The sequence below is a fragment of the Gopherus flavomarginatus genome, chromosome 16 (assembly GCF_025201925.1).
Source record: "Gopherus flavomarginatus isolate rGopFla2 chromosome 16, rGopFla2.mat.asm, whole genome shotgun sequence".
Taxonomy (NCBI): Eukaryota; Metazoa; Chordata; order Testudines; family Testudinidae; genus Gopherus; species Gopherus flavomarginatus.
Window position 1 is genome coordinate 5,014,844 of NC_066632.1, and position 25,220 is coordinate 5,040,063.

At 50.9% G+C, this 25,220-nt stretch overlaps 1 protein-coding gene and 1 long non-coding RNA gene across 14 annotated transcripts in view; both read left to right on the plus strand.

Moving 5' to 3' along the window:
* The window catches only part of ADGRE1 (adhesion G protein-coupled receptor E1), a 33,669-nt gene extending 17,182 nt beyond the window's left edge, over nt 1-16,487 (plus strand). For 7 of the 13 annotated variants that reach the window (XM_050924956.1, XM_050924963.1, XM_050924960.1 and 4 more), the window contains 16 exons: nt 1,777-1,923; nt 2,096-2,233; nt 2,660-2,806; nt 3,655-3,731; nt 4,635-4,718; nt 5,258-5,435; nt 5,733-5,852; nt 7,267-7,457; nt 8,453-8,623; nt 9,040-9,234; nt 10,403-10,638; nt 11,490-11,556; nt 13,646-13,737; nt 14,587-14,755; nt 15,483-15,575; nt 16,015-16,487. In XM_050924956.1, the coding sequence (XP_050780913.1) occupies nt 1,777-1,923; nt 2,096-2,233; nt 2,660-2,806; nt 3,655-3,731; nt 4,635-4,718; nt 5,258-5,435; nt 5,733-5,852; nt 7,267-7,457; nt 8,453-8,623; nt 9,040-9,234; nt 10,403-10,638; nt 11,490-11,556; nt 13,646-13,737; nt 14,587-14,755; nt 15,483-15,575; nt 16,015-16,020 (2,111 nt within the window). In that variant the 3' untranslated portion in view covers nt 16,021-16,487. Of the gene's footprint in view, nt 1-1,165; nt 1,313-1,776; nt 1,924-2,095; nt 2,234-2,659; nt 2,807-3,654; nt 3,732-4,634; nt 4,719-5,257; nt 5,436-5,732; nt 5,853-7,266; nt 7,458-8,452; nt 8,624-9,039; nt 9,235-10,402; nt 10,639-11,489; nt 11,557-13,645; nt 13,738-14,586; nt 14,756-15,482; nt 15,576-16,014 lie in introns of all 13 variants that reach the window. The other 6 variants (XM_050924967.1, XM_050924959.1, XM_050924968.1 and 3 more) reach the window with 4 other exon arrangements.
* A 3,540-nt stretch (nt 16,488-20,027) lies between these two features.
* Nucleotides 20,028-25,220, plus strand: part of LOC127035303 (uncharacterized) — a 70,824-nt gene continuing 65,631 nt past the window's right edge. Inside the window, exons 1-2 of the long non-coding RNA XR_007769645.1 lie at nt 20,028-20,360; nt 24,983-25,126. This is a non-coding gene — a long non-coding RNA (uncharacterized LOC127035303). The remainder of the gene's footprint in view (nt 20,361-24,982; nt 25,127-25,220) is intronic.

Below are 25,220 nucleotides of genomic sequence, written 5' to 3' on the forward strand. Positions count from 1 at the left end.
TTTTAAACAGCTTCTCTGCCCAGGAAGGATGGGGCTCACTCGGGGGACATAGATATTCTTGGGGCCAGAGAGTGACTGGGCAGTTCACAGGTGACTGCTAAACCGTATTACAGGGGTAGGCAACCTATGGGATGGGTGACGAAGGCGGCACGCAAGCTGTTTTTCAGCGGTATTCACAGTGCCTGGGTCCTGGCCACCAGTCCGGGGGGCTCTGCATTTTATTCAATTTTAAATGAAGCTTCTTAAACATTTGAAAAACCTTATTTACTTTACATACAACAATAGTTTAGTTCTATATTATAGACGTGTAGAAAGAGACCTTCTAAGAACATTAAAAGGTATGACTGGCACACGAAACTTTAAATCAGAGTGAATGAATGAAGACTTGGCACACCCCTTCTGAAAGGTTGCTGACCCCTGCAGTATTACAATGATCAGCTACCAGGTGGCACCATATATAACATACTTGACCTGAGCCTCTACCAGCTGGAGCTGGCTGTGTATTAAAGCACCAAAGGGAACATCTCTGGTCTCTCTCTCTGTGATGGAGCCAGTCCAGAGTGGCTAGCGTCACAAGGTCCAACCTAGATTCCCTCCCCTATATCTTGACGAATGTTCCCGGGACCCATCGCCCTGCGGCCCCAACTCCATCTGCACCAACACACGGGGCAGTTACACCTGCACGTGTCCCCCAGGCTACCTGCCCCACAGCCAGGCTGGCATCCTGTTCAGCTGCACAGGTGAGCGTCCCATGCGGGGGCTGTGGGTGTAGCTCTGGGTGTGGGAGGCTGAGGCCGGCTTGCCGGTCATCCTGCAGAGGAGAGCGAGAGTCTGAGCAGCTCTGCCTGCCCAGCCTGGGGTGTGACTGTCTCCAGAGCCCCGGGAAGTGGGGCGAGCTGGCTGTGTTTTCACTGCTGGCTCCCCAGTGCTGCTCAGTGGGTCGGGCGACTGCCTAGGAATGAAGAGACGGGAGTTCCAGTCCCAGCGCTGCTCCTGACTTACTGAGTGTCTGCCCCTCTCCTGGCCTCTGTCCCCCTCCCACACTTTGTCTTGTTGGACTGTAAGTTCGCACTGTGTCTGTGCAGCACCTAGCGCAGCGAGGCCTCTAGGTGCTACCGTAATGCATGTAATAAACACAGACTAATTCCAAGTCATCTTCTGGCAGATGTGGATGAATGTGCCCAAACCCCTGCAATCTGCGGGCCCAATGCCTCCTGCATGAACACACCTGGGAGCTATGCCTGCCAGTGCTCACCCGGGCACCATCCATCCACGCCAGGGCCTTGGGTACCTGGAACAACCCACTGCACAGGTGACCATCCAAGCAACCTTCCCCGGCCTCTCACCGTAGCCCTTGCCCACAAGAGAGATAAAATCTGAGCCCGCAGCCTGGTTTTAAACAGCTTCTCTGCCCAACAATGGTGGGTTCTCTGGGGGGACATAGATATTGCTTGGGCCAGAGAGTGACTGTACAGTTCACAGGTGACTGCTAAACAGCAGGTGGCATCAGCTCCTCCCTGCTCCAACTACCAAACCTCGCTCTCCTCCCAAAGCTGAGATGAGAACCCAGGCATGCTGGCTCCTGCTTCTCTGGCCACTAGCACCTGCTGCCTCTTGGGACTGGGCAGCATATTGCAAACCTGTTGGGAACCATATTCCTGACATGGTGCCCCCTCCAATGACAGGTGCTGGGACCTGCCTTCTCCCCTCCCCTCTTCCCATCAAGGGAAGGCTCTATTGTGCTAGCTGGGCCCATTCATCCTTCCTCCATCACAGATATGGATGAATGTCTGGATCTGGCATCATGCCCTGCGCACGCCGCCTGCACCAACACCGCAGGAAGCCACTACTGCACCTGCAATACCGGCTTTGCATCCAGTTCTGGGGAGCAGCGCTTCACTGACCCAGCAGTGCAGTGCAACGGTGAGTGCTGGTTCTGGCACAAAGCAGAGCGATGGATCCAAAAGGACACTGAGCCTGGTGGAAACACTCTCACTGACTCCAGTGGGCTTTGGATCAGGGTGTGGGTGTCCTGTGGCAGTAAAACCCTGATGTTCTAGCATCATGCAAGTCCAATCTGGATTCCTTCTCCTAGATCTTGACGAATGCTCCCGGGACCCATCGCCCTGCGGCCCCAGCTCCATCTGCACCAACACATTGGTCAGTTACACCTGCACGTGTCCCCCAGGCTATCTCCCCCACAGCCAGGCTGGCATCTGGTTCAGCTGCACAGGTGAGCATCCCATGTGGGGGCTGTGGGTGTAGCTCTGGGGGTGGGAGGCTGAGGCCGGCTCTCAGGTCGTCTTGCAGACGAGAGCGAGAGTCTGAGCGGCTCCGCCTGCACAGCCTGGAGTGCGACTGTCTCCAGAGCCCTGGGAAGTGGGGCGAGCTGGCTGTGTCTTCACTGCTGACTCCCCAGTGCTGCTCAGTGGGTTGGGCGACTGCCTGGGAATGAGGAGGCGGAAGTTCCAGTCCCAGCGGTGCTCCTGACTTACTGAGTGTCTGCCCCTCTCCTGGCCTCTGTCCCCCTCCCACACTTTGTCTTTTTGGACTGTAAGTTTGCACTGTGTCTGTGCAGCGCCTAGCGCAGCGGGGCCTCTAGGTGCTACCATAGTGCATGTAATAAACACCAGACTAATTCCAAGTCATCTCCTGGCAGATGTGGATGAATGTGCCCAAACCCCTGCAATCTGCGGGCCCAATGCCTCCTGCATGAACACACCTGGGAGCTACACCTGCCAGTGCTCACCCGGGCACCATCCATCCACGGCTGGGCCTTGGGTACCCGGAACAACCCGCTGCACAGGTGACCATCCAAGCAACCTTCCCCGGCTTCTCACTGCAGCCCTTGCCCATGAGAAGGACAAGATCCGAGCCCCCAGCCTGTTTTAAACAGCTTCTCTGCCCAAGAAGGGTGGGGGACATAGATATTCCTGGGGCCAGAGAGTGACTGTATGGTTCACAGGTGACTGCTAAACTGTATAGTAAGGCTCAGCCACCTGGTGGCACCATGCACAACATACTTAACCTGGGCCTCCACCAGCTGGAGCTGGCTGTGTATTAAAGCACCAAAGGGAACATCTCTGGTCTCTCTCTCTGTGATGGATCCAGTCCAGAGTGGGTGCAGGAACCTGTCCTGTGTGCAGCAGCCCAGAAACCTGCTGTGACCAGATACTCAAGTGGGAGACCCAGGTTCCAGTCCTATGGTTACAAGGACCGTGTTACCCAACCGGAGAGCTTGAGAGGGAGCAGCCTTACAGCCTAGTGGTTAGGGCTCTCTCCGGGGTGATTGGGAGACCCAGGGTTCTACATCAGGCAGAGGGGGAAAACTGACCCTTCGTGTCCTGTATCAGGTGAGCACGCTACCCACTGAACTCTTGGTTCTAAGGGGTTTTGGGGGAGGCGGCACCACCCCAGTTCCACTTCCCCTTGGAAAAGGGTGACCAGGCTCCTGGATGTGAATCCTGATTGGAAATAGGCATCTCCCTCTGACCCAGATCTGGGTTCAGCGCACAGTGGGGTTTACTTGGGTAGTAACCCTAGACCTGGAAGTCGCTGGTGTTACAAGCAGGATTTTATACCCTGTGTATCCTGGATGGGGATGCCCAGCGATTTCCTGCACATTTGATTTTTTGTTTGTTCGTTTCCTCCCAGAGGTCACTTCAAACTATCTGGTGAGGAATTGTAAGAACCGAGGGCTGGATGCGGCTCACAGCTCATCCCCAAACAATGTACGTACCCCAGCATAGTTCACACGCCCCGTTAATCTAGGGACACTCACAGCAAAGGCAGCGTGGGGAACCCCGGCTGAAATTCTTTAAAGTGACTCAGTGATTGTTTTTGGGGTGCCTGGCTTGAGATGCCTTCAAATGGCCTGAGTGTGCAGGGAGCCGGCGTTCCTCACTTCCTGGGCACCTTTAAGGAACCTCGCACGAGTGCTGCCAAAATCGAGTTGCTTTGGAGAATCTGAGCCCAGATCAATTTCGTCTGCAGTGCGGCCTTTGACTGCTGCAGCAAAGCCACTCACACCTGGCATTTCTGACACTGGGGATTTTAATCCAGGGGGTGAAAATTTGTCATCCATGCCAGTGAAGCAGCAGCAAAGTGCAGGCTGCAGGAGAGTGCCAAGAATCAACAAATCTTTAGTGGATGGAAAATCCCAGTGTAGGAAGCCATAGCTTCCCCCTGCCCCACCCCCAGCAGCACCAGTCCTCATTCCCATGGTATCAGCAGTAGAACCTCTGGCACCCCAAACCTCCCTTGTCCCTTCCTGCCACCCACAATCCTTTGCAGTAGCACTCTGGCTTCAAGCAGGGCACAGACCCCTTCCCCCTCCCTCGCACCAAGATCTGGACCCCCAATGTGCCAGGTGCTGCATGGCACATAGTAAGAGGCAGGCCGTGCCCCCCCAACTTACCATGTAAGTGGTCAAGACGGGATTAGTTGCCCCGCTGTACAGATGGGGAATGAAAACTGAGAAATTAGATGGCTTTGTGACTATGCTGCAGTTTGAACCCCTGGGTCCCAGCCCCATGCCTTGGCTACAAGGCCAACCTTCCTGCTGTACGATTGAATTTGTGTTGTACTATGGGCTTTTCCTTCTGCTCTGGCCCCCCTCCTTCCGCCCTGCACAGGATGCATTCTGCATGTTATTGGCCTCCACTTTCAGCGTCTTGGGAGACCCCAACGAAAGGAAGAACTCCACCATCTCTCTGGAGGTAAGAGAAGCTTGGATGTTTTATCGCAGCTTTCAGTCTCTCTAGACCCTTCTGCATCACCCAGGCCACAGAACCCCACCCCACTGATCCCTGCATCCAGCCCTGTAACTAGGGGGTGGGTGGATCTTAGAATTCCCTGGAAGAGAACAGGGCTGATGCTCGTGGTTCACCAGCATCTTGCTGTAGAGAGATCTAATCAGTGCCACGCAGGCCCGTAGCAGGGCTGGATCAGGGACACTCCGCTTTATAGGCACGAGCCACTAGTGCTTGAATCAAGGGACTTCAGGCCTGAGACGAAGCCCACAGAAGTCATTCAAAGCCTCTCGCTGGCCTTGGAGAAGACCCCGGACCTGTAGCTGGCTCAGACCTCTATGGAGCAGTCACTCGAGGGGGCATGTTGCACACGTGGATCCTCAGCGCAGGTGGGATGAAGGGCAGCTGTGAGGATGTCCATCAGCAGCCCTTAGGAGATTGGCCAACTGTTGCTGGGGTAACAGCACAGCCAATAAGAGTTCTCTCTCTCTCTTGCCCCATCGTAGAAAGCCGCTGAGGGATTTGCCTCTATCCTGGATCAGACGCCCTCCTGGTCCAACCTGAGCACGGAGCAGGTCTCCACCATGGCCACCGTCTTCCTGGAGAACGTGGAGAACGTTGTGCTGGACGTCCTCAAGAACCCCACTGGGAACGGGAGCCAGACCATCCAGATGAAACAACTGGGTAGGAAGCTGGGTCTTGGGGTGGAGTGGGGGGAGAGTGGTCAGAACAGGTGGCAACTGCACGTCCCCCCTTGTTCTTAAACCCCTCGGGAGAGGCTTGGTGCAAGGGCCCCATGAAACTTCATCCTTATCTCTTTCCTGTGGGCACAAAAGCCTCTTCCCCTCTCAGCTGGATGTGTCTCTCCGTTTCCTTCTCTCTCTGCCGTTACCCATGCATCGACTCTGCCGGGCGAGTGATGGTCCCTGCCCGAGGAGCCGTTGTGCTGTATCAGACCGTGCTCTTTCCCCCTCTCCTTAGATCTCCAGACCAAAGTCATTGAGGACGGCTGCCCCGGAAAGGACTCAGTCGTCAGCCTGGAAGTCAAAGGGGAGACCATGAAGATTAGCTGCAGAACAATCCAGGGAACAGTGGCACAAGGTATGTCACCACCACCAGAGAGCGTGAGACGGATTTCCGAGGCTTGCTTCTCAGCTGCCGCATTCGGGGTGGGAATGGGTTTCCCTCAGCCCTCACCGCCGAGCGGCAGTATCACACAGGTAAAGTACAGGAGGTTTTGTACCTCTTGAAGCATCAGTGGCAATGGCAGGAGATCCCAACTTAAATGGACCATTTGGTCAGTGCTGACACAAGAGAGTGAACTAGATGCGCCATTGATGTGTATGGGATACAGGGCTCACAGAACAGGGCTCTGTGATGGAATGGGAACTCCTGGGTTCTTACGCCTACAAATGTAAATTCCTTCTGTCCTAGTCAAGCTTGCTAGAATAAAGGCAACTAGAAAAATGAAGAATGAGGGCTGGAAAATTGGGTCCTCAGAAAATGCAATTCTTCATGAAGTGGCTGATTTCTGCAGAAAACTTAGTGTGTTGAAAAACTGGGTGCCCCAAATGCCCTCCAACCTGAAATATTTTCTGCTTTTGGCTGAAGACCTAAAATACACCTCTAGCTCAATATAACGCAACCCAATGTAACACGAATTTAGATATAATGAAGTAAAGCAGCGCTCCGAGGGGCGGGGCTGTGCATTCTGGTGGATCAAAGCAAGTTTGGTATGACACGGTTTTACCTATAACGCAGTAAGATTTTTTGGTTATATCGAGGTAGAGGTGTATCTGGATTCTGAAATCATGTTCCTGATGCCTCAGGCTCCCATTCCCCTCCACAGGTCAGGCTCTCTAGCCAGGCTTTGTCTCCCATGATGCACTGTGGCTAGATGATTGCCATGGTGCATCATGGGAGATGCAGACCAATGAGGGAGCCTGGCTCATAGAGGAGAAACAGGAGCACGAGGCACCCAAACCACAACTCTCAGGAGGCATTGAAGTGGCATTTTCAAATAAAAAATTTGGTTTCCATTTTTTTTTTTGCCTATGAGGAAACCCCCCCCTTTTCCAACTAGCTCTATTAATATCAGATATTTTGAGAAAACCGTCTTCAGGGGCTCTCCAAACACTTACACATTTTGGGGGGATTTTTCGAGATCTGCCCACTCCTTATAACACTGAAACAAACACACAACATTAAGGTGCCCCCTGTTGCATTCCGTAATTCATGGACAGCCCCTCTGTCTTGTCATCAGTGCCAGCTGAGCTGCAGTTATAAGGAGAAGCCTGGCTGCCCGGACACCTGGGTTCTCTTCTCACTCTGCTGCTGGCTTGCTGTGCCATTGTGTTACTTTTCTGTGCCTCGTTTTTATCTGTGGGTGGGTCTGAAGCAATACATTACCCAGCTCCTGAAGTGGGGGAGTTGTACAGTGCTTTGCAAGTCCCCTGGTGCAATGCGGGTAAAGAAGCTGCTAACTCATCTGGTTTCTCCTTGGGGATACTTGCAGCCCGGGCTGGAGTGGCGTTTGCCTCCTACGTGGGCATGGAGTCCATCCTGAATGGCAGCTTCTTCCATGGCCAAAGGGCCACCTCTGTCTGGCCAGTTCGGATAAATTCCAGGGTGGTGAGTGCCTTTCTGACCAGTCAGGCCAAGACCGATTTCCCGGATCCGATCAACTACACCTTCCAGACCATCATGGTAAGGCTGGCTGCATGTCCCTCCATGAACTGCGGTTGGGGTTGATTCCTCTGGTGGGGATGCTGCATTGAATTAACTCACAGGTGGGGAGGAATTCTTGTGTTCTCCCCAAGTGTGGTGCTGCCTTGGGAGGGAAGGGGGGATTGAACTCATGACCTCTTGATCAGAAAGTCTGAATTTCTCCTCCAGCTGCTAAAGGGCCAGCTCGGTTAACCGAGCATCAGTAGTAGACGCATAAATTTCCCATTACTGGGATTGAGTGACAGGGGAAGAGAAAAAGAGGAACACGGGGAGACAGTGTGGCCTAGTGGATAGCACACTAGTGGGCGACCTGGGTTCTTCTACTGGTTCTACTACTAGCCTGCTGGGTGACCTTGATATTTCTCCCCACATCATTCTGTGCCTCAGTTTCCCCATATGTCAAATGGGGGTAACGATAGTGACTTTTTTTGGAAAGCGCCTTGCCTGATGGATGGAAAGCGCTGAAGAGTGAGGTGTTAATACTAGGAGCAGGGATAGATTTTCTTCTGCTTTGTAAAGGCAGACGCAGAGTCTGGGAGCCCTTCAGAACCACCCCATGTGTGTTCTTTAGCCCACTCTCTGTGGGGAGCGATAGAGAGGCTGTTAGCCCTCTGCCCTACTGTTCAGTATTTGCGCTAATGCACAGGCTGAAATCAGCACCCCCTTCTGGCAGGAACAGCTCATCATGTGAGATACCCCTTGCGGCCAAGCGCTTAGTCTGCCTAGACAAAGGGTGGGAGGGGAAACTGAGGCACAGAGCAGGACAGTGACTCCATCAAGGTCACACAGCAGACCAGTGGCAGAGCCAGGACTAAAACTCAGGTCTTCTGAGTTCCAGTCTAATACCCTGTCTACTGGTCCACACGGCCTCTGTTAGTCTGCCTCTCAAGTGCTCTCCTGCAGTCTCTGACCTGCTCCCCTGGTACCACGTTTTTTCCAACCTGCGTTATTCTTCGCTTTTTCCTTTTTTGTAGCCAAGCAGCAGCCCCGACAAGCTCATCTGCGTCTCATGGGAGGCCACAGACCGGCGTGGCAGCTGGTCTCGGGCAGGGTGCGGGGTCATGCGCAGCAACGCCACTCACACCACATGCAGCTGCAATCGCATCTCCAACCTGGCCGTCCTCATGGCATCGGGGGAGATAACGGTAACGGGCCCGTGCTCGCAGACCAAGGCTGCGGGCTTTGCTGGGGGCAGTCGGGCATACTCTTGGCAAAGGAGAGATTGAAGGAAGACAAGGAGGTAGCTCTGGGGATGTTTATGGGGAGCCCCTCCCCGGCATGGGGGGCAGCACCGGGGAAAGCGCAAAGGGGAAGGGGTGGGCATCATGGGCCAATCACAGGCAGTTCCCCATTCCGTGGTCCCATGCTGGCTCCCAGAGCCCTATGGTTGAAATAAAGGCCCCTGTACAGTTATATGCCCGTGCTCCCCTGGAACAACTGCGATTATCTGTCATGGGCAGGAGTCAGAGAGAGTTCTTAGCAAAGCCCCACCTGCATTAACTGTCCCACGTGGGACTACGTGTGGCCTCCTAACAAGCTGTCTGTCCCACCTCCCTGATAGGCAGGCTTCCCGCTGTTCCTCATCTCCCACGTCGGGCTGGCCCTGTCCCTGCTGTGCCTCTTCCTCGCCATCCTCACCTTCCTCCTGTGCCGCTCCATCCGCAACGTGAACACCTCCATCCACCTGCAGCTCTGCCTCTGCCTCTTCCTGGCCGACCTGCTCTTCCTCACCGCGGTGGACAGCCCCAGCCATCAGGTAAAGCACTCCCCACCCCTTGTGTGATGCCTACTATGACAGGCAGAGCGGCCTGGTAGATAGCGCACTGCCTGGGGACTCTGCTGACCTGGGTTGTAGCCTTTAGCCTGTTGGTGATGCTGGGCAAAGCACCTTCCTGTGCCTCAGTTTCCCTATCTGTAAAATGGGGGTAACGATACTGACCTACTTTGAAGAGTGAGCGTTTATTGAGTATGCAGCTAGTGGTGGCCTTTAGGGCAGAGATGAGATCCTAGGGCAAACCCCCTTCTTACAGTGGTAATTCCCAGGGGTGTGTTTGATGCAGCGGAACCAAGTCCAAGGATGCTCATTAGAGGCTGTTAAATGAAAGACTCATAGGACTAGAGGGTACCTTGATGGAGTGTGGGGATGTCAGGGCCCTGCACCCCCACTTCCCGCAATTCACCGTGACTCTCAGCCAGCCTCTAAAACAGAAGGTTTATTTAGACCACAGGAACACAGTTCCCAAACCAGTCTTGCCGAAACAGACAACAGGACCTCCTTTAGTTAGGTCCATCTGGGGCCCCACAGCCCCATTGGGAAGCCCAAGCTCTGTCAGGGCGCCCCTCTCCATTTCCCAGCCAGCTCCAAACTGAAACTCCCTCCAGCCTCTCACTCAGCCTCCCCCGCCGGCTCCTCCCCCAGCCTTTGTGTCCTTTGTCCCGTTTCCCGGGCAGAGGTGTTACTTGGCCTCCAACCTCCCTCCTGGGTTCTCATGTTACATGCTCAGGTTCCTCCCTTCCCCAGTGCAGGCTGTCCCAGCACAACTCCCCTGCAACTTTCCCAGGTCAATACTCCCCACTCAGCATTCAAACAACACGTCAAGAACATTCCCACTTCGTCACAACAAGTCCTTGTTAATGCAGGCTGAAGGCCCCAGACCTCGAGTGGGCTCTTTGAAACGCCCCCCTCCCCGAGGTGGGATTTGTGTGGCAGAAGATAGGAGTGGCTACAGTGCCCCTGGTGGTAGGGTGGAGGCAATGCTCAAACGTTGTTTAGCCGGGTTGCTGGACACAGACCCCGTGGTTCTCTCTGGCTCGCCAGCCCCCGACCTGTTCTGCATAGTGTCGCCACTAGGGGTCGCCCTAAGTGCCAGCCTGGGGAACCACGTAGAAGCTCTGCGCTCACTAGGCCATTCTTCCCTCCCCAGCTGGCCTGCGTCATCATTGCTGGCCTCCTGCACTACCTCTTCCTGGCCTGCTTCGCCTGGATGTTCCTGGAGGCCGTGGTGCTCTTCCTCACCGTCCGCAACCTCGGGGTCGTCAACTACTTCAGCACCCACAGCCCCAAGATGTGGCACCTGAGCCTCTTCGGCTACGGCTTCCCCGCCCTGGTGGTGGCCGTCTCGGCGGTGGTTATGCCAGAGGGCTACGGCAGGCAGGAAAAGTGAGTACTCGAGCTGGGGAACTGGCCCTGAAGGAGATTGCAGTGGTTAGGGCATTAACGTGTTAAGGGAGATGGAGGTTCAACTCCCAGCTCTACTACAAGCCAATTAGCTGTTCTGTGCCTCGGTTTCCCCATGTGAGAAATGGGGATAATGGCACTGCCCTGCTGCACCGGGGCATTGGGAGACAAAATCGATTAAAGATTGTTAGATGGTACAGTGATGGGGCCTTATAAATCCCTAGAAGTAGACGGTCCAAATCTAAGGCATTCTCGGCCTTAAGGAAATTTGATGTACCGTGGTTAGACCTGCAGGCCAAATTTGCTGTGCGACTGCAAAAAAGGGAGTGAAGAGAGTAGGTCCTGTCTTACGCCAGCACTGTGTGTGTGTGTGTGTGTGTGTGCGTGTCCCACCGCTCCCCAGTGAAAGATGCTCTGGACCAGTGGACGTCTGTCTCGACAGCTGTGGTGCTGTCCTTCATGAATGAATTACTGTTCCTAGCATCTAGTCGACTGGGGTGCAGGATACCTGGGTTCTCCCTCTGGCTCTGCTACTGACCTGTATGCATGACCTTGAATACAATTAATAGATTCTATGGCCAGACCACTGTGATCATGTGGTCCGGCCTCCTGTAGAACACAGGCCAGAGAACGCCCCGAAATGATTCTCATCCCCCTTCACTGCCTCAGTTTCCCTTCCCCCACATCATTTAGATGGTGGTGGTAGGGGCAGGGACTGTCCCTCACTCTGTAGCTCGGTAGGAGCCCCGTTGGGTAGCACTAATATCAATGACGATTGCTGCACCAGGCTGCTGATGTTCAGTGAACGTCACGTTAACCTTTTGTTCTTGTAGCTGCTGGCTCAGCATGGAGAAGGGGTTCATTTGGAGTTTCCTGGGGCCAGTGTGTGTCATCATCGGGGTATGTATCCATGGCTGCTTGACCCTGTCGCCTACCTCAGTATGGTGATGTCTGGAGCTCTGCCTGGCTTCCCTTGTCTATTGCTAAGCATTGTGGGCCCTGGTGTAATGCTACTGACCTCAAAAGAGTATATGCCAAGGAGGAGTTTGGCACAGTCGGGGAATGGGGTGATAAGAGCCACCAGATCACACTGCGAAAGACAGTTTCTGGCATCACATTGGGACTTCAGATCATGGGGCCAGATCCTCCCCTGGCGTAAATCAGTATTTCTCTGTTGATTTCAATGGAGCAATGCTGATTCGCACTAGCTGGGGATCTGGCCAAATAAACATACTGAACAACAATCCCCTTGCTTTGGATTGCGACAATTTCTGCTTCTGCTCATGTCGAGACCCCCGCAGCTGCCCATCACATCCCTTCCCCAGAGCCTGAGGCAAATCGGGGTTAGTGAGATAAGAACATACAAAGTAAGAACAGCCACACTGGGTCAAATCAAAGGTCCATCTAGCCCAGTATCCTCTCTTCCAACAGTGGCCAGTGCCAGATGCCCCAGACAGGGATCTCTGACTGGATGGGCTCAGGCGTTTGGCCCCAAGCTGAGGTGGTTCAAAAGTTTTTTTGAATTTTTTTTTAAGCAGAATTTTTTAATTGTTTCTTTAAACAATCAAACGCAGCAAGCAGCAAATATTTGGCCACACACTTCTGAACCATGTTCAGGTTTTGGCAGACTGACTTCAGCTTTTCAAGTAAAAAAAACCACAACAGATTTTGAAGAAAAGCTGACGTTGTCTGTGACTTTTTTTTCTGCTTTTTAAAAAAACCTAGTTTTCGATCCAAAAACAGTTTTGACGGAAAATATTTGTCCAACCCTTTTTAATGGGATTTAGTGCCTTTTAGCACTAGCTGATGCTAAGAACGAGTGATACCTTGTAAAGGTGACTTGAAAAGGAGTTTTCTTAAAACTGGGTTTGTGCCGAGATGTGGAAGGTTTTTAAATGTTTATTTTTTCCAGGGCTGCCTGGGGGTGGAGGGGCAAGTGGGGCAATTTGCCCCGAGGCCCACACGAGAATATAGTGTTGTATAGTATTGCAACTTTTTTGTAAGGAAGGGGCCCCTGAAATTGCTTTGCCCCAGACCCCCTGAATCCTCTGGGCGGGTCTAGCCCGAGAGGGAATGAACAGAAAGGGTAATCTTTAAGTGATCCATTCCTGTTGCTCATTCCCAACTTCTGCCAAACAGATGCTAGGGACACCATCCCTGCCCACTGCCATTGATGGACCTATCCTCCATTAATTTATCTAGTTCTTTTTTTGAACCATGTTATAGTCTTGGCCTTCACAAAATCCTCTGGCAAGGAGTTCCACAGGTTGACTGTGCGTTGTGTGGAAAAAAATACTTCCTTTTGTTTGTTTTAAACCTGCTGCCTATTCATTTCACTTGGTGACCCCTAGTTCTTGTGTTATGAGAAGGAGTGAATAACACTTCTTTATTTACTTTCTCCATGTCAGTCATGATTTTCTAGACCTCTATCATATCCTCCCTTAGTCGTCTCTTTTCCAAGCTGAAAAGTCCCAGTCTTAGTCATCTCTCCTCATATGGCAGCCGTTCCAGACCCCTAATAAGTTTTGTTGCCCTTTTTTGAACCGTTTCCAATTCCAGTATATCTTTTTTGAGTTGAGGTGACCACATCTGCACACAGTGTTCAAGGTGTGGCCGTACCATGGATTTATATAGAGGCAATATGATATTTTCTCTTATTATCTATCCCTTCCTTAATGATTCCCAACATTCTGTTTGCTTTTTTGACTGCCACTGCACACTGAGTGGATGTTCTCAGAGAACTATCCACAGTGACTCCAAGATCTTTCTTGAGTGGTAACAGCCAATTTAAACCCCAGCATTTTATACGTATTGTGAGGATTCTGTTTTCCAATGTGTATAACTTTGCATTTGTCAACTGAATTTCATCTGGCATTTTGTTGCTGGGTTTGAGAGATCCTTTTGTAGCTCTTCACAGTCTGCCTGTGGCTTAACTATCTTGAGCAATTCTGTATCTGCAAATTTTGTCACTTCTCTACTTTGATTTTAGATTAATTCCGTCCTTTTTGCCTTAACCCTCTGGATGCTGCAGAGAAAGCTTTCCAGCCTCAACACTGAAGTGTCCACCCTTAAGAACACCAGGTAATGTTGGTTTAAATGCAGAGCTGAAAAGTATAATTCAGTGGTGGTAAGAGGGTGGGGGCAGGATGAGAGTCAGGACTCCCTGGTTTCTGTCCCCAGCTCGGGGAGGGGAGTGGGGTCTAGCAGTTAGAATTGGGAGTCAGGACTCCTGGGTTCCATTCCCAGCTCTGCTACTGGGGCAAGTCACTTTGGGCAAGTCACTGTGCCTCAGTTTCCCTCTTTTAAAAACTGGGCTGAAGTGGGAGTTGTGAGCCTCCCTGAGTGCTAGGACAGCCCTTGGAGATACTCAGTCTGGCTGACAGCCCCCCAAGGGCAGTGCTGGATGCCCCATTGTTTGTGTCCCTCAGTTGTGGAGTGGCCAGGGTGCGAGAATGCAGGAGAGAGGGTGATGCTGCTGCAAAGCCTGGATGGACAGATCCTCAGCTGGTGTCTCTCTACGGGATCTGCCGATTTGAACCAGCTGGAGATCTGCCCCAGTGGGGCTTTCTCCCATCTCTGACACTTGGATTTACAAACCTGCTCTGCTCCTTGCTGTGTACCCCACACTGACACCTGCCTCACCCCGTCCCACCTGCCCTCTGCAATGGGACCCGGCTGGGATAGTCACCCCGAAAGCCAGGTCACATAGAAGCAAAGCTCTCTCTGTGTTTCTGTGTGCCTGCAGCCAGTGCTGGTGAGTGTGTCACAGGGCTCCTTTTGCCTGATCCAGATAGGCTCTGAATCCGTCCCAACCCCTCTTAGCGAGACTTGGGTCTTTAGGAAGCATTCACCATTTTGGCCCAGATCCCCCTGACTCAGCAGCCCTCAGATGGCTGTCATCACGGGATCTCTCTCTCTGCCTTTCTCCAGGCTTCTGACCTTTAAAGCCATTGCCCAAGTCTTCATTCTGGGCTGCACGTGGATTTTCGGTCTCCTTCAAGTCGGCCCAGCCGCCACGGTCATGGCGTATTTATTCACCATCATCAACAGCCTGCAGGGAGCCTTCATCTTCCTGGTGCACTGTCTCCTCAATCGCCAGGTACCACCTAGGGCCGTTCGTCCCCTGATTGACTCAGCAGACCCCCTGCCAGCAGAGTGCGGGGCTGGCTAACGACGCTTTACTGGGCAAGATGCCCCCAAGTTTTCCCCCCAGGGTTCCCCCAGTAACAGAGCGATGGAGCAGCCCCTTTTGTGGAGATGAAAGATTGCCCAGGGGCTGAAGCAATAGCTGAGCACTTAGGAGACTGGGCGTAATTCCACGCTGTGCTGTCAACACCTTAGGCAAGTCACTTAGCCTCTCAGTTCCCTGGAGAACTTCCCTGAAATAATCAGTCTGGCACCTCGAAGGACTGTTAAACTCGAGGGAAAAGGCCTCCTGAGAATCCCCTTCCATGCTTATCTCCTATAAAGGCTCTTCCTCCAGTGCAGGGTTGTGGATTGAGTGGAAGTCTAGAGTGCACTGCATTATGGGAATTCTCTGCTGCCACAGGAAGCCGAGTGTTAGAGCAGCCCTGAGGCTGCTCTAACTTGTACCAAGGCATAGAGGAGGGGGAGCATAAATAGCTATAAGTCTCCACCTGGGTAACAGCCAGTGAGCTCCAATGACAGCGTCAGGGGCTCAGGTCCCTTTTATCAGGCAGGATTAGATGCAGCTCTTGTTCGTTTGCATAACGCCCAGATGCTGAGGTACTGGGCACGTTAGAAATGGAGATAAGGCATAGAGAGAAGAGATCTCTTGGCGCCACTGACTGTCTCTGCATCTCCAGGTGCGGGAGGAGTACAAGAGACGATTCACCTGCAAACCTAAGTCCTACATTTCCGATGTCTCCATGTCTACTTTAGCCACCAGCAGCAAAGCGGTAAGAGAGCCAGTGACCCTGCGATTTTTGCCAGCCATCACCAGGTGCATCCAGAAGGCTAGATCCAGGCAGGATTACAGCACTGGACTGGGAGTCAGGACTCCTGGGTTCTATTCTGGGCTCTGGAAGTGGGGTGGGTCTAGTGGTTAGAGCAGAGGGGGTTGGGAGTCAGGACAGCGGTGCAGGGCAGCCGTGGTGTCTGGACTGGTATAGTTAAATTGGTACAAAAGCTGGGTGCAAACCGGCCCTCAGGGGCTTCAGAGCATTCGGGGAAGCTCCAGTGACACCAATAGACATGGAAATCTGCTATGCTAGGAGCTTGAAGTCAGGGTTAAATCCGAGTGCACAGAAGGCATGATCCCACTCATCTGATATCAAAACTCTCTTGGGAGCTTGAGTTTTCCCCTCCGGAACCATGCTGATGTCTCGTTCCTTGCAGGGCTGACGTTCTGGCCGGGAGGCAGGAGATGCCATCGCGCCACAGGAGAAGGAAGAGCTTATCGCAGAACTTGAATCTGCCTTCTTTAAAGTGCTTGCAGGATCAGAACTTCGAAACCAACCTGCCAGCTGGAGTGTGATCCCGGGGTTAAATCAGCGGGCTGGGAAGGGGAGAGGGGTGTGAGGATTAGAGCTGAGGGTGCTGGCAGTCAGGACTCCTGGGTTCTTCTATCCCTGGCTGTGGGGTCTAGTGGTTAGAACAAGTTAGACTCCCTAGGCATGGGTCAGTAGCACCTATAGTTTTAATCCAGCTATAGCTTAATCCACTGCTGCTGCTTTTTAGAGATTCCCTTTCTCCTTATTTATCGTTCTCCCCTGCCCTCAATCCTTCAGTCCCCTGAAATCTGAGCAGATTTTGCATGTCTGCGGCATTTCAATACTGTACAATGAGTTTGATTTTGAATACATGACTTCGTGGTGTCTTTTTAAAACACCTTCTCAAGTGGTTTCATTTCTATGCCATAAAATATACAAGCTCAATTGTTTGTCCTTCTAGTGGCTGAAAATGGGGTACAAGCAACCACATCCCGAATCCCCATAATGCTCGGTCTAAGTGCAGGTCTAGTGCTCCCTGACAGCAAGGGGGTGCTGTCTAGCATGCCCAGTAGTGCTGTCCTATGAATTCAGTACAGCCTGCACTCTGCTCCATGACTGCTTAATCAGGATTTGGAGAGATGCCTAATGGTGACATCAGGAAGTACAGTCTGGGAGCTACAGTGCCTGAGGGAACCAGTGGGTCTGTATCCAGCAGCCTCAATACAGGACGCCCCTTTATTGGCATCCACACAGAGTCCTGTCTCTGCTACGGGGGCCCCCCACTCTTGGAGACAATGAGCCAGAGCTCGGTTCTTTTGTCCATGATCTTGTTGGGCCCAGTGCGCACCCCCACATGTGCAACTGCCCCTGCTGCTTTGCACCCCTCTGCTGCTGCCCCTCCGCCACCAACAGGGTGTGACTGTGCCTGGATCCCAGCCTCATGTGGCCACCAGCCTCCTCCCCCCTCAGCATGGGATTGCCTCAAGAACAGTCACAGTGGGTCAGACCAATGGTCCATTCGTCCAGTGACCTGTCTCTGACAGTGGCCAGTGCCAGACGTGTCCTAGGGAATGAACAGAACAGGGCAATTAGCCAGTGATCCATCCCCTGACAGCCAGTCCCAGTTCTGGCCGTCAGAGGCTTAGCTGTCTTGGCTAACAGCCTGCGATGGCCCTGTCCTCCAGGAACCCAGTTATACCTTCCCCGGCCTGTGGTGGATTATGGCACCGGCTACTAGCAAGCTGTTCAACTGGGCAGTAGGAGGCCCTCTAAGCGCCTTGAGATCTGCTGCTGAAAAGGGACCCAGCAGTGAGCCTGGTACATTACAGTCCAATGGGCGGGGGGGAGACGTACCTCAGGGCATGTCTATGCTGCAGCTGGGGATATGGGACTGCAGCATGGGCAGACATCAACAGCTGCTTTAGCTAGCACGAGGAGCAGGTGACTGCCTGCTGCTTGCCCAGGACTGAGGGTAGATGTTTGAGCAACCGCGGCCCATGCTGCTGGGACGTCACTGCTTTTAATACTCGAGCTAGCCGTGATCTAGCTGGGTAAAGCTAGCTCAGATCAGGGAGTGGTGCGCTGGAATGCAAGTACTGAAAGTATCACAAGATGCCACGGACGTGCCGGATCGGTGTGCCGCAGGGTTCGAGCGCGACTCGACCATTAGCTGAGACGTGTTTAGAAGTGCAGCAGTCACACCTTCTGCTTGCAATGCAGATATACCCTTAGCCTCTGGGTGTTTCTTGGTTCTCATGCAAGGGCCTGCAGGGCAGCTCTTTGGCATCTGGCTTGTGGCTTCAGAGGGGAAGTTTTCACAAGAAGGGTCACCATCCTGCACCAGGGTGATGAGAAGAGGCTGCGGTGAGAAACCAAGGAGGGGAACTGAGCTCTGCAGGGAGATAAGGCAGCAGAAAGCTGCAGGGATAAAGCAGAGAGATTGGTGCTGCATGCTGTGTTAACCCTCGCAGTGCTGGGTGGATGTGGCTTCTTCTCTTCTCCCCCTACAATTTCCCATTGTTCTCCCTGACAGGGTCCTTGGTCTCCACAGCTGTCCCCTAGCAGCCAAGCACGAGATCCGATGTGATGTGTTACCTCAGGTCCTCTGAGGCATAGTGCTGCGAACACGGTGCCTAGGGCAGGGCCAGGAATGCTGGCAGTCAGGTGCCAGAGCCCTGTCTGGCTGGCCCAGTTGGGCCCCATGACCTCTACTTCAGACCTATCCAGAAGTGAGAGTCATTCCAGAGCAGAGGAGGGCTTGTAGGGAGAGACCCTGCAGCAGCTAAGTCAGAAGAAATGCTGTGTTCCCTCTATTCTAGGGCCATTCAGGGCTGTGCCTAGCCCTCGGTGTAAATTACAGCAGCCTTGAGGTTGTTCTAACTTACTTTGCAACCTATAGCCTCCTGGGGAGCAGGGAAGAGATGTAGTACAGTGTACTTTGGTTATGCCCCTGATTTTCCCTCTACTCTGGGAGCAGAGGGATGCGGGGCCCCTATGCCAACTAGCGAGGCCCCATGCCCATGGGACATTTACAAAAGGGGGCCATTTCCACCCACTTTACGCTGCTAGAATGGCCTAAAGGGGCTGGCATGAAATCGAGACGGGGCACAGAGTCTGTGTGTCCCTTTCTATAAGCTGTACATTCAGCCCCAGCTCCAGAACAACTTTCTGCTGTTGCAGGAAAGGCAAAAGTAATAAGCAAAAAGGTCAGAGTTAGTTACAGGGGCGACTCCAGGCACCAGCATGCCAAGCGCGTGCCTGGGGCAGCAAGCCAAGGTGGGCACTCCGCCGGTCGCTGCGAGGGCAGCAGGCAGGCTGCCTTCGGCGGCATGCCTGCGTAGGGTCCACTGGTCCTGCGGCTTCGGTGGACCTCCCGCAGGCATGCTGCCGAATCCGCAGGACTGGGGACCTCTCCCAGGCAATCCGCCGAAGGCAGGCTGCCTGCCGTGCTTGGGGTGGCAAAATACCTAGATCCAAACAAAATATAAGCACGCATCTGAATTCTTGACCCTATTAGCAACATCTAGATAAAGCAGTTTTTCTCACTCTGCTGGATATTGCAGTTCATAGTACACGGTTTTCATCCTTGAAATCTGGGCCAGTCCCCTCTGTTGGAGTCTTCAGCGTGTCCTTGTTGCTTGCAGCGTAGGTGGGTGAAGGAGAAAGGCCCCGCATGTGGCCACTGGGTTCTGTTTTATACCCTCCATCCCATGTGCTTGGGGAGCACAAGTCCAGGCATGTTTGGGGGCCTTGCTGAGTCTCAAGGAAGGGCTGAGCAGTGCCCCTGGTGTGGCCTCATGCAAGTGGGTCATTGCATTGTAGCTCCCTTGCTGGGCACTGGCTGTTCATAGAATCATAGAAGATGAGGGTTAGAAGAGACATCAGGAGGTCATCTAGTCCAACCCCCTGCTCAAAGCAGGACCAGCACCAACTTTGGCTGTTGATGGGTTGTTTGACACCCCGCCCGGTGTTGGTTACTTTCCTTGCTGTTGACTCTGGGGAGCTAATGTCTGGTTGATTCCCCAGCTTACAGCATGTTTTAGTGACAGCCATACAACACAATTCTCATAATTTCCTGCGCATTAATACTATACATAGATGGATAGAGAAAAGACTTTTAGCACATCATAACCTTTCCCCTGATAACTTACAATGCCTGCTTTATATATAAGATCACAGTTATATAAAAATGAGGAATATGAGGGTTACAAGATGCTTCCCCAAGCTATAGAATATTACATGTGGTTCCCAGGAACCATCCATGAGGTTATTTAAAGCCTTCACGTACCACTATTATTATTAGCCAGTTTCAGTTCCCAAACGGCAAGGAGCACAGTTTCCCCTGCTACTTTCCTTCCTGCAGATTGCAGGGGGGTAGGCAACAGAGCTGGAACAATTTTTATAGTGGGAGGGGGGTGCTGCTGATGGAAACCATGTATTTGGTGTTTGTTATTAGTGCTTCAAGCTGAGGGGCATGGCAGGGTCCCTAGTTCCAGCACCACTGGAGGTAGGTTTACCCTCATAACAAATGTTAGCTAGATGCTTAGAGGCCATTGTAGGCAGGGGAGTTGTATCTGTCCCAAGAGAGAGCGACAGCTGAGATAAGGAACTGTGATAAAAAACCCCAGTAAAAACTGTCATTCAGCAAACTTCCTCTGAGAGAGATCACAAGAGGATAAAGTAGGTACAGTTTTCTTGCCTTGTTGCAGAAGGCAGTGGCCACCACGAAGCAGCTCATCTCCCACCTTCTGGGTAAGTTTGAAAAGAATTGGATTAATTTTTGGGGGAGTTGGCAAAAAAACAACTTAGCTTAAGCTCCTTGGGGAAGGAAACCTGTCTTTGTTCTCTGTTTGTACAGCTCCTAGCACAAGGGTCCATGACCGGTTGCTGCCGTAATAATTGTGTTGGGATCTGTGTAGGGCCCTTCACTGATGGGCATTCAGCCCAGATCTGTGTCTCTGGAAATGAACACTCGTTTGATCAATGATCTGGAAGAAAACATAAAATCATCACTCAGAAAATTAATAAACCACCGATTCCAAGGTCAGAGAGGACTAGTGTGAGCATCTAGTCTGACGTCCTGTCTACATAAACCAGAGACCTACCACCAAAATTATTCCTAGAGCAGATCTTTTGGAAACACATCCAATCTTGATTTTAAAATCCTCAGGGATGGGAAATCTACCATGACCCTTGGTAAATTGTTCTAATGGTTAATTACCCTCACTGTCAAAAATGTACGCCTTCTTTCCAGGCTGAATTTGTCTAGTTTCAACTTCCTGCCATTGGATTGTGTTACACCTTCCTCTGCTAGATTAGAAAGCCCAATTTTAAATATTTGTGTACATGCTTATAAACGGTAATCAAGTCACCCCTTAACTTTCTATTCGTTAAGCCAAATAGATTGAGCTCTTTGAATATTTCACCTACCCGTGTGCCCCAATCCTCTAATTCTGCTGGCTCTTTTTGACCCCTCTCCCATTTATCTCCACCCTTTTTGAACTGCAAGCACTGGGACTGGACACAGAATTCTGGTTCACCAAGGCCAGATACCCATGTAAAATAATCTCTCGGCTCCTACTCGAGATTCCCCTGTTCATGCATCCCTGGATTGCATTAGCTCCTTCAGCTATTGTGTCACATTGGGTGCTCATGTTCAGCAGTTTGTAGAAGATCCACAGATTGGGGGAGCAGTAAATAATGAAGAGGACGGATTACTGATACAGAGTGAGCTGGATCGGTAGGTGAGCTAGATGCAGTCAAACACTCTGTGCCTCAGTATGGCCACATGTTAGGTCTAGGATGTATTTACAGGTGGGGGACTCTCTCCTGGGAGTCAGTGACTCTGAGGAAGACTTGAAGTCATGGTGGATAATGAGCTTAAAAACACAAGCCCCCAGGGCAATCCCATAGTCAACAGAGGCTGACGTGATCATAAACAGGAGGATATCGAGTAGGAGCAGAGAGGTTATTTTATCTCTGTATTTGGTCCTGGTGCAACAGCAGCTGGAATCCTGTGTCCAGTCCTGGTGCCAACAGTTCAAGGAGGATGTTGATAAAAGGAAACGGTTCAGAGAAGAGCTACGAGAATGGTTAGAAGACTAGAAAACATGCCGTACAGTGAGGGACCCCAGTAGCTTATCAAAGAGCAGGTTAAGGGGTGACCTGAACACAGTCTAGAAAAACCTCCCTGAGGAACAGCAAGTTAATAATAGAGGGCTCTTCAATCTAGCTGACAAAGGGTTAAGAAGACCCCATTGCTGGAAGTTGAAGCTAGACAACTTCAGACTGGACAAATGTCCAGGTTTTTTTTAACCGTCATGGTCTTTAACCAGTCGAACAACTTGCCAAGCGTTGTGGTGGATTCTCCATCACAGGCCTCTAAATCTATGAATACGCTGGTGGCTAGGCTTGGTGTACATTTATTATTAGTAATTACTGGTTAATAAGCAAGTCCACGTGCTACCTATCATACTGAGTCCTTTGCTATTTATTGTTCCATGTTGATTATGAATTCTTTCTTATGGCTTGTGAATCAACACATTACTGATGTTCTTACAGCCGCACCTGGCAGATTAGAGCCCCATTGTGCTAAGTGCTGTAAAGCTAAATAACAAAAGACAATTCCCACCCAGAAGGGATTATGATCTTTTTGGCTCTGATTCTGCAAAGAGCCCCCTATGGAGTCCGATTGACCTTAACGGGCATAGAGATCTCATATGTTGATCATCGCAGGATTGGGGCCTTAGCTAGAGAGAAGGAGGGTAAAGAGAAGTGGTGGGGTGGGAGGACAGGATAAGAGGGACACAAGCAGACTGAGTTGTGGGTGTGCTTGGAGAGCCTTGCCCCTGTGGGTACGCACAGGTCTTCCAGGGCGTACATCAGCTCTAGATATTTGCCTAGTTTTACCACAAGCGAGATAAAAAGCACTAGCAAAGTCAGTACAAACTAAAATTTCCTACGGACAATGACTTGTTTATACTAGTCTGTGTACTATTCCCTAATGTAAGTACAGTATTTATATTCCAAGTGATTTATTTTATGATACATAACAATGAGAAAGTCAGAAATTTTTCAGTAACAGCATGCTATGTAGGGTGACCAGACAGCAAATGTGAAAAACCGGGATGGGGGTAGGGGGTAATAGGAGCCTCTATAAGAAAAAGACCCCAAAATCAGGACTGTCCCTATAAAATCAGGACATCAGGTCACCCTAGTGCTGTGACAGTTTTTTGTATTTTTATGTCTGATTTTGTAAGCAAGTAGTTTTTAAGTGAGGTGAACTTAGGGGTACGCAAGACAAATCAGGCTCCTGAAAGGGCTGCAGTAGTCTGACAAGTTTGAGAACCACTGTCCTCACTCATGATGCAACTCAGAGAAGCCATATAACAAATGGAGGATTTAGTTAGTAAAACTTCCTTAGGACATGGGACCATCTGGGTCATTGAGTCCAGGCCCCTGCTGTTGTTCACAGTCCCATCATAGAACAGAATTATATGAATGGGGTGAATTCCATCTTCCGACTAGTTGGGTTATTTGCCACCACTAGTCCTGTTGGAAAACTGTTCCAGATCCTCCTTCCTCTAACGTCCAGCCACCTTAAATCCACAAGGGAAAGTACCCCGTGTAATGGGATGCAAAGTGCTGGATCGCAAACACAAAGCGGTGAGACCTGAGAAGAGCACATGACCAAGGGTTGTGAGCTCCTCTGCTTCTACTGTGCCTGGCATGACCCGTTGTTCTATTGCAAACTGCTGAATCCGTTGGGGGTAAAATAAGCTGAAAATATTTTTGATCCAAAAAGGTTTGGTCCCTTTATCTTTACCATGTGCCTCTGCATTTCTTAGTTCCAGCTGAGTGTGGGAGAGGAAGTATCAAGTAGCCGTTCTCTGGAGCTGCTACAGTGCAGGGAACAGAAGTGAACTTCTGCATTCCCAGCCCCAGAGGGGTTTTTGCTGAGCAGTTGGGCTTCTGATGGTGGCATCCAAAGCACGTATCTGAGGCTCAGCTGTCAATGAAAGTAGCAGAGGGTCAGTTGATACACAGTAGAACTGCGGCTGCAGGTTACAAGGAAGTGGCTTTCAAACTGTGTTCTGAGATGATTTGATAAATGTCCAACGGAGACACTGGGCAATAGGAGAAGTGAGTTACACTCTTACAGTGTAGACGTGGGAACGAGACAAACTCTGATTGTCCTCACTCAGTGTTTACTCAGACAAAACTCCCTTTGGGTTTAACGACTGAGGCCAGCTCAACAGTTGCTGTAGCTCTGCTAAAGTCAATAGAGCCACACTGATTTGTAGGCTGAGCATAACTTGATTTTTTTTTTTCAATTAAAATTTTCTTGGTTGTGGGAAACTATGGAGGGGTCAGGCCATGGGGGAAGTCAGACAATATTTGTTTAATGACAGTAGACCTTGTAATGGTTAAAACAGAAATTGTCAATATCAAGTCACAATATATACAGTAAAGATCCTGAAATCAAACTGTAACAAGTTCTCAAGCAGCAGATGCTGCAGGCAGTCCTTGGTTCACAGGCTGGATTTCCTTTCATTCTGGGACCACTCCTCTTAGTTCACTGTTTTTCAAGGATTCATTGATGTTATAAGCAGAGAGAGAGAAGGTAGACAGGAGAGGTGGGTACAGACATCTTTATCCCCCTTCTTACAGGTATTTTTGTCCCTATTATTATACCTCAATTATTGTGTGCTGGAAATACCGTTGCTGGGTCATCTGGATAGAAAATATGTGAGCACCAAACTCTCTTTCCACTGATTTGTACTTTTCGTGTTGAGAACACCCCAGTTGGTGAATCTCCCATGAAACAGGGTATGACTCTTTAGCAGGTTGCTTGCATGCCAGTGTATTCTTGTTTCTGAGGAACTTGCTTATGAGTCCTACCCAGGAATTACAAGATATTTCAATAAGAATCATACAGCAAAATCTCATAATTTCACATGCAGTGTTTGTTACACACATTTCAAGAAGACAATAATATTAATCAGATTATTAGTATCCAAATGATACCTCACAGGGCATACTTTGTACAAAATAGATCATAACCATATAAAAGTTTTGTATATGGAATACAGGCTGTCCCAGCTACCCTCCCACATCCTCCTGTTTTCCTGTATTCAGGAGAGGGGGATGGAGGGCTTTTCTTGATCCTTTCCCTGATATCTTGAGAAGAATGGCCAGCTGCCTTAGTCCTCCCATCTCATCCACTTGCTCTTCTAGGAACACACTTTCTCCTTTCCTGCATGATTAACAAGGTTAATGAATTAATCTGAACCATAGTGAAGTAATCAACCAAAACATGCAAAGGCTTATCCGTTGCTCTCTTTCAATGATGAGGTTCCTTCTTTCTTTCACAGTTGACAAGTGTCGGAATTTGTCTACTTGTCCTCCTTTTGCAACCTGTGAAAACATCCCCGGAGGCTACCAGTGCACCTGCAATCAGGGGTTTGCATCTAGTTCTGGGGAGGAACACTTCACTGATCCTGCAGTAAAGTGTGTTGGTAAGTATTGGTTCTGGAGCCCAGCTAAGTGAGCAGGAGCTCTCAAATGGAGCAACTGTACTGTAGGTTGCTCTAATGCCATTGGGCCCAGCTC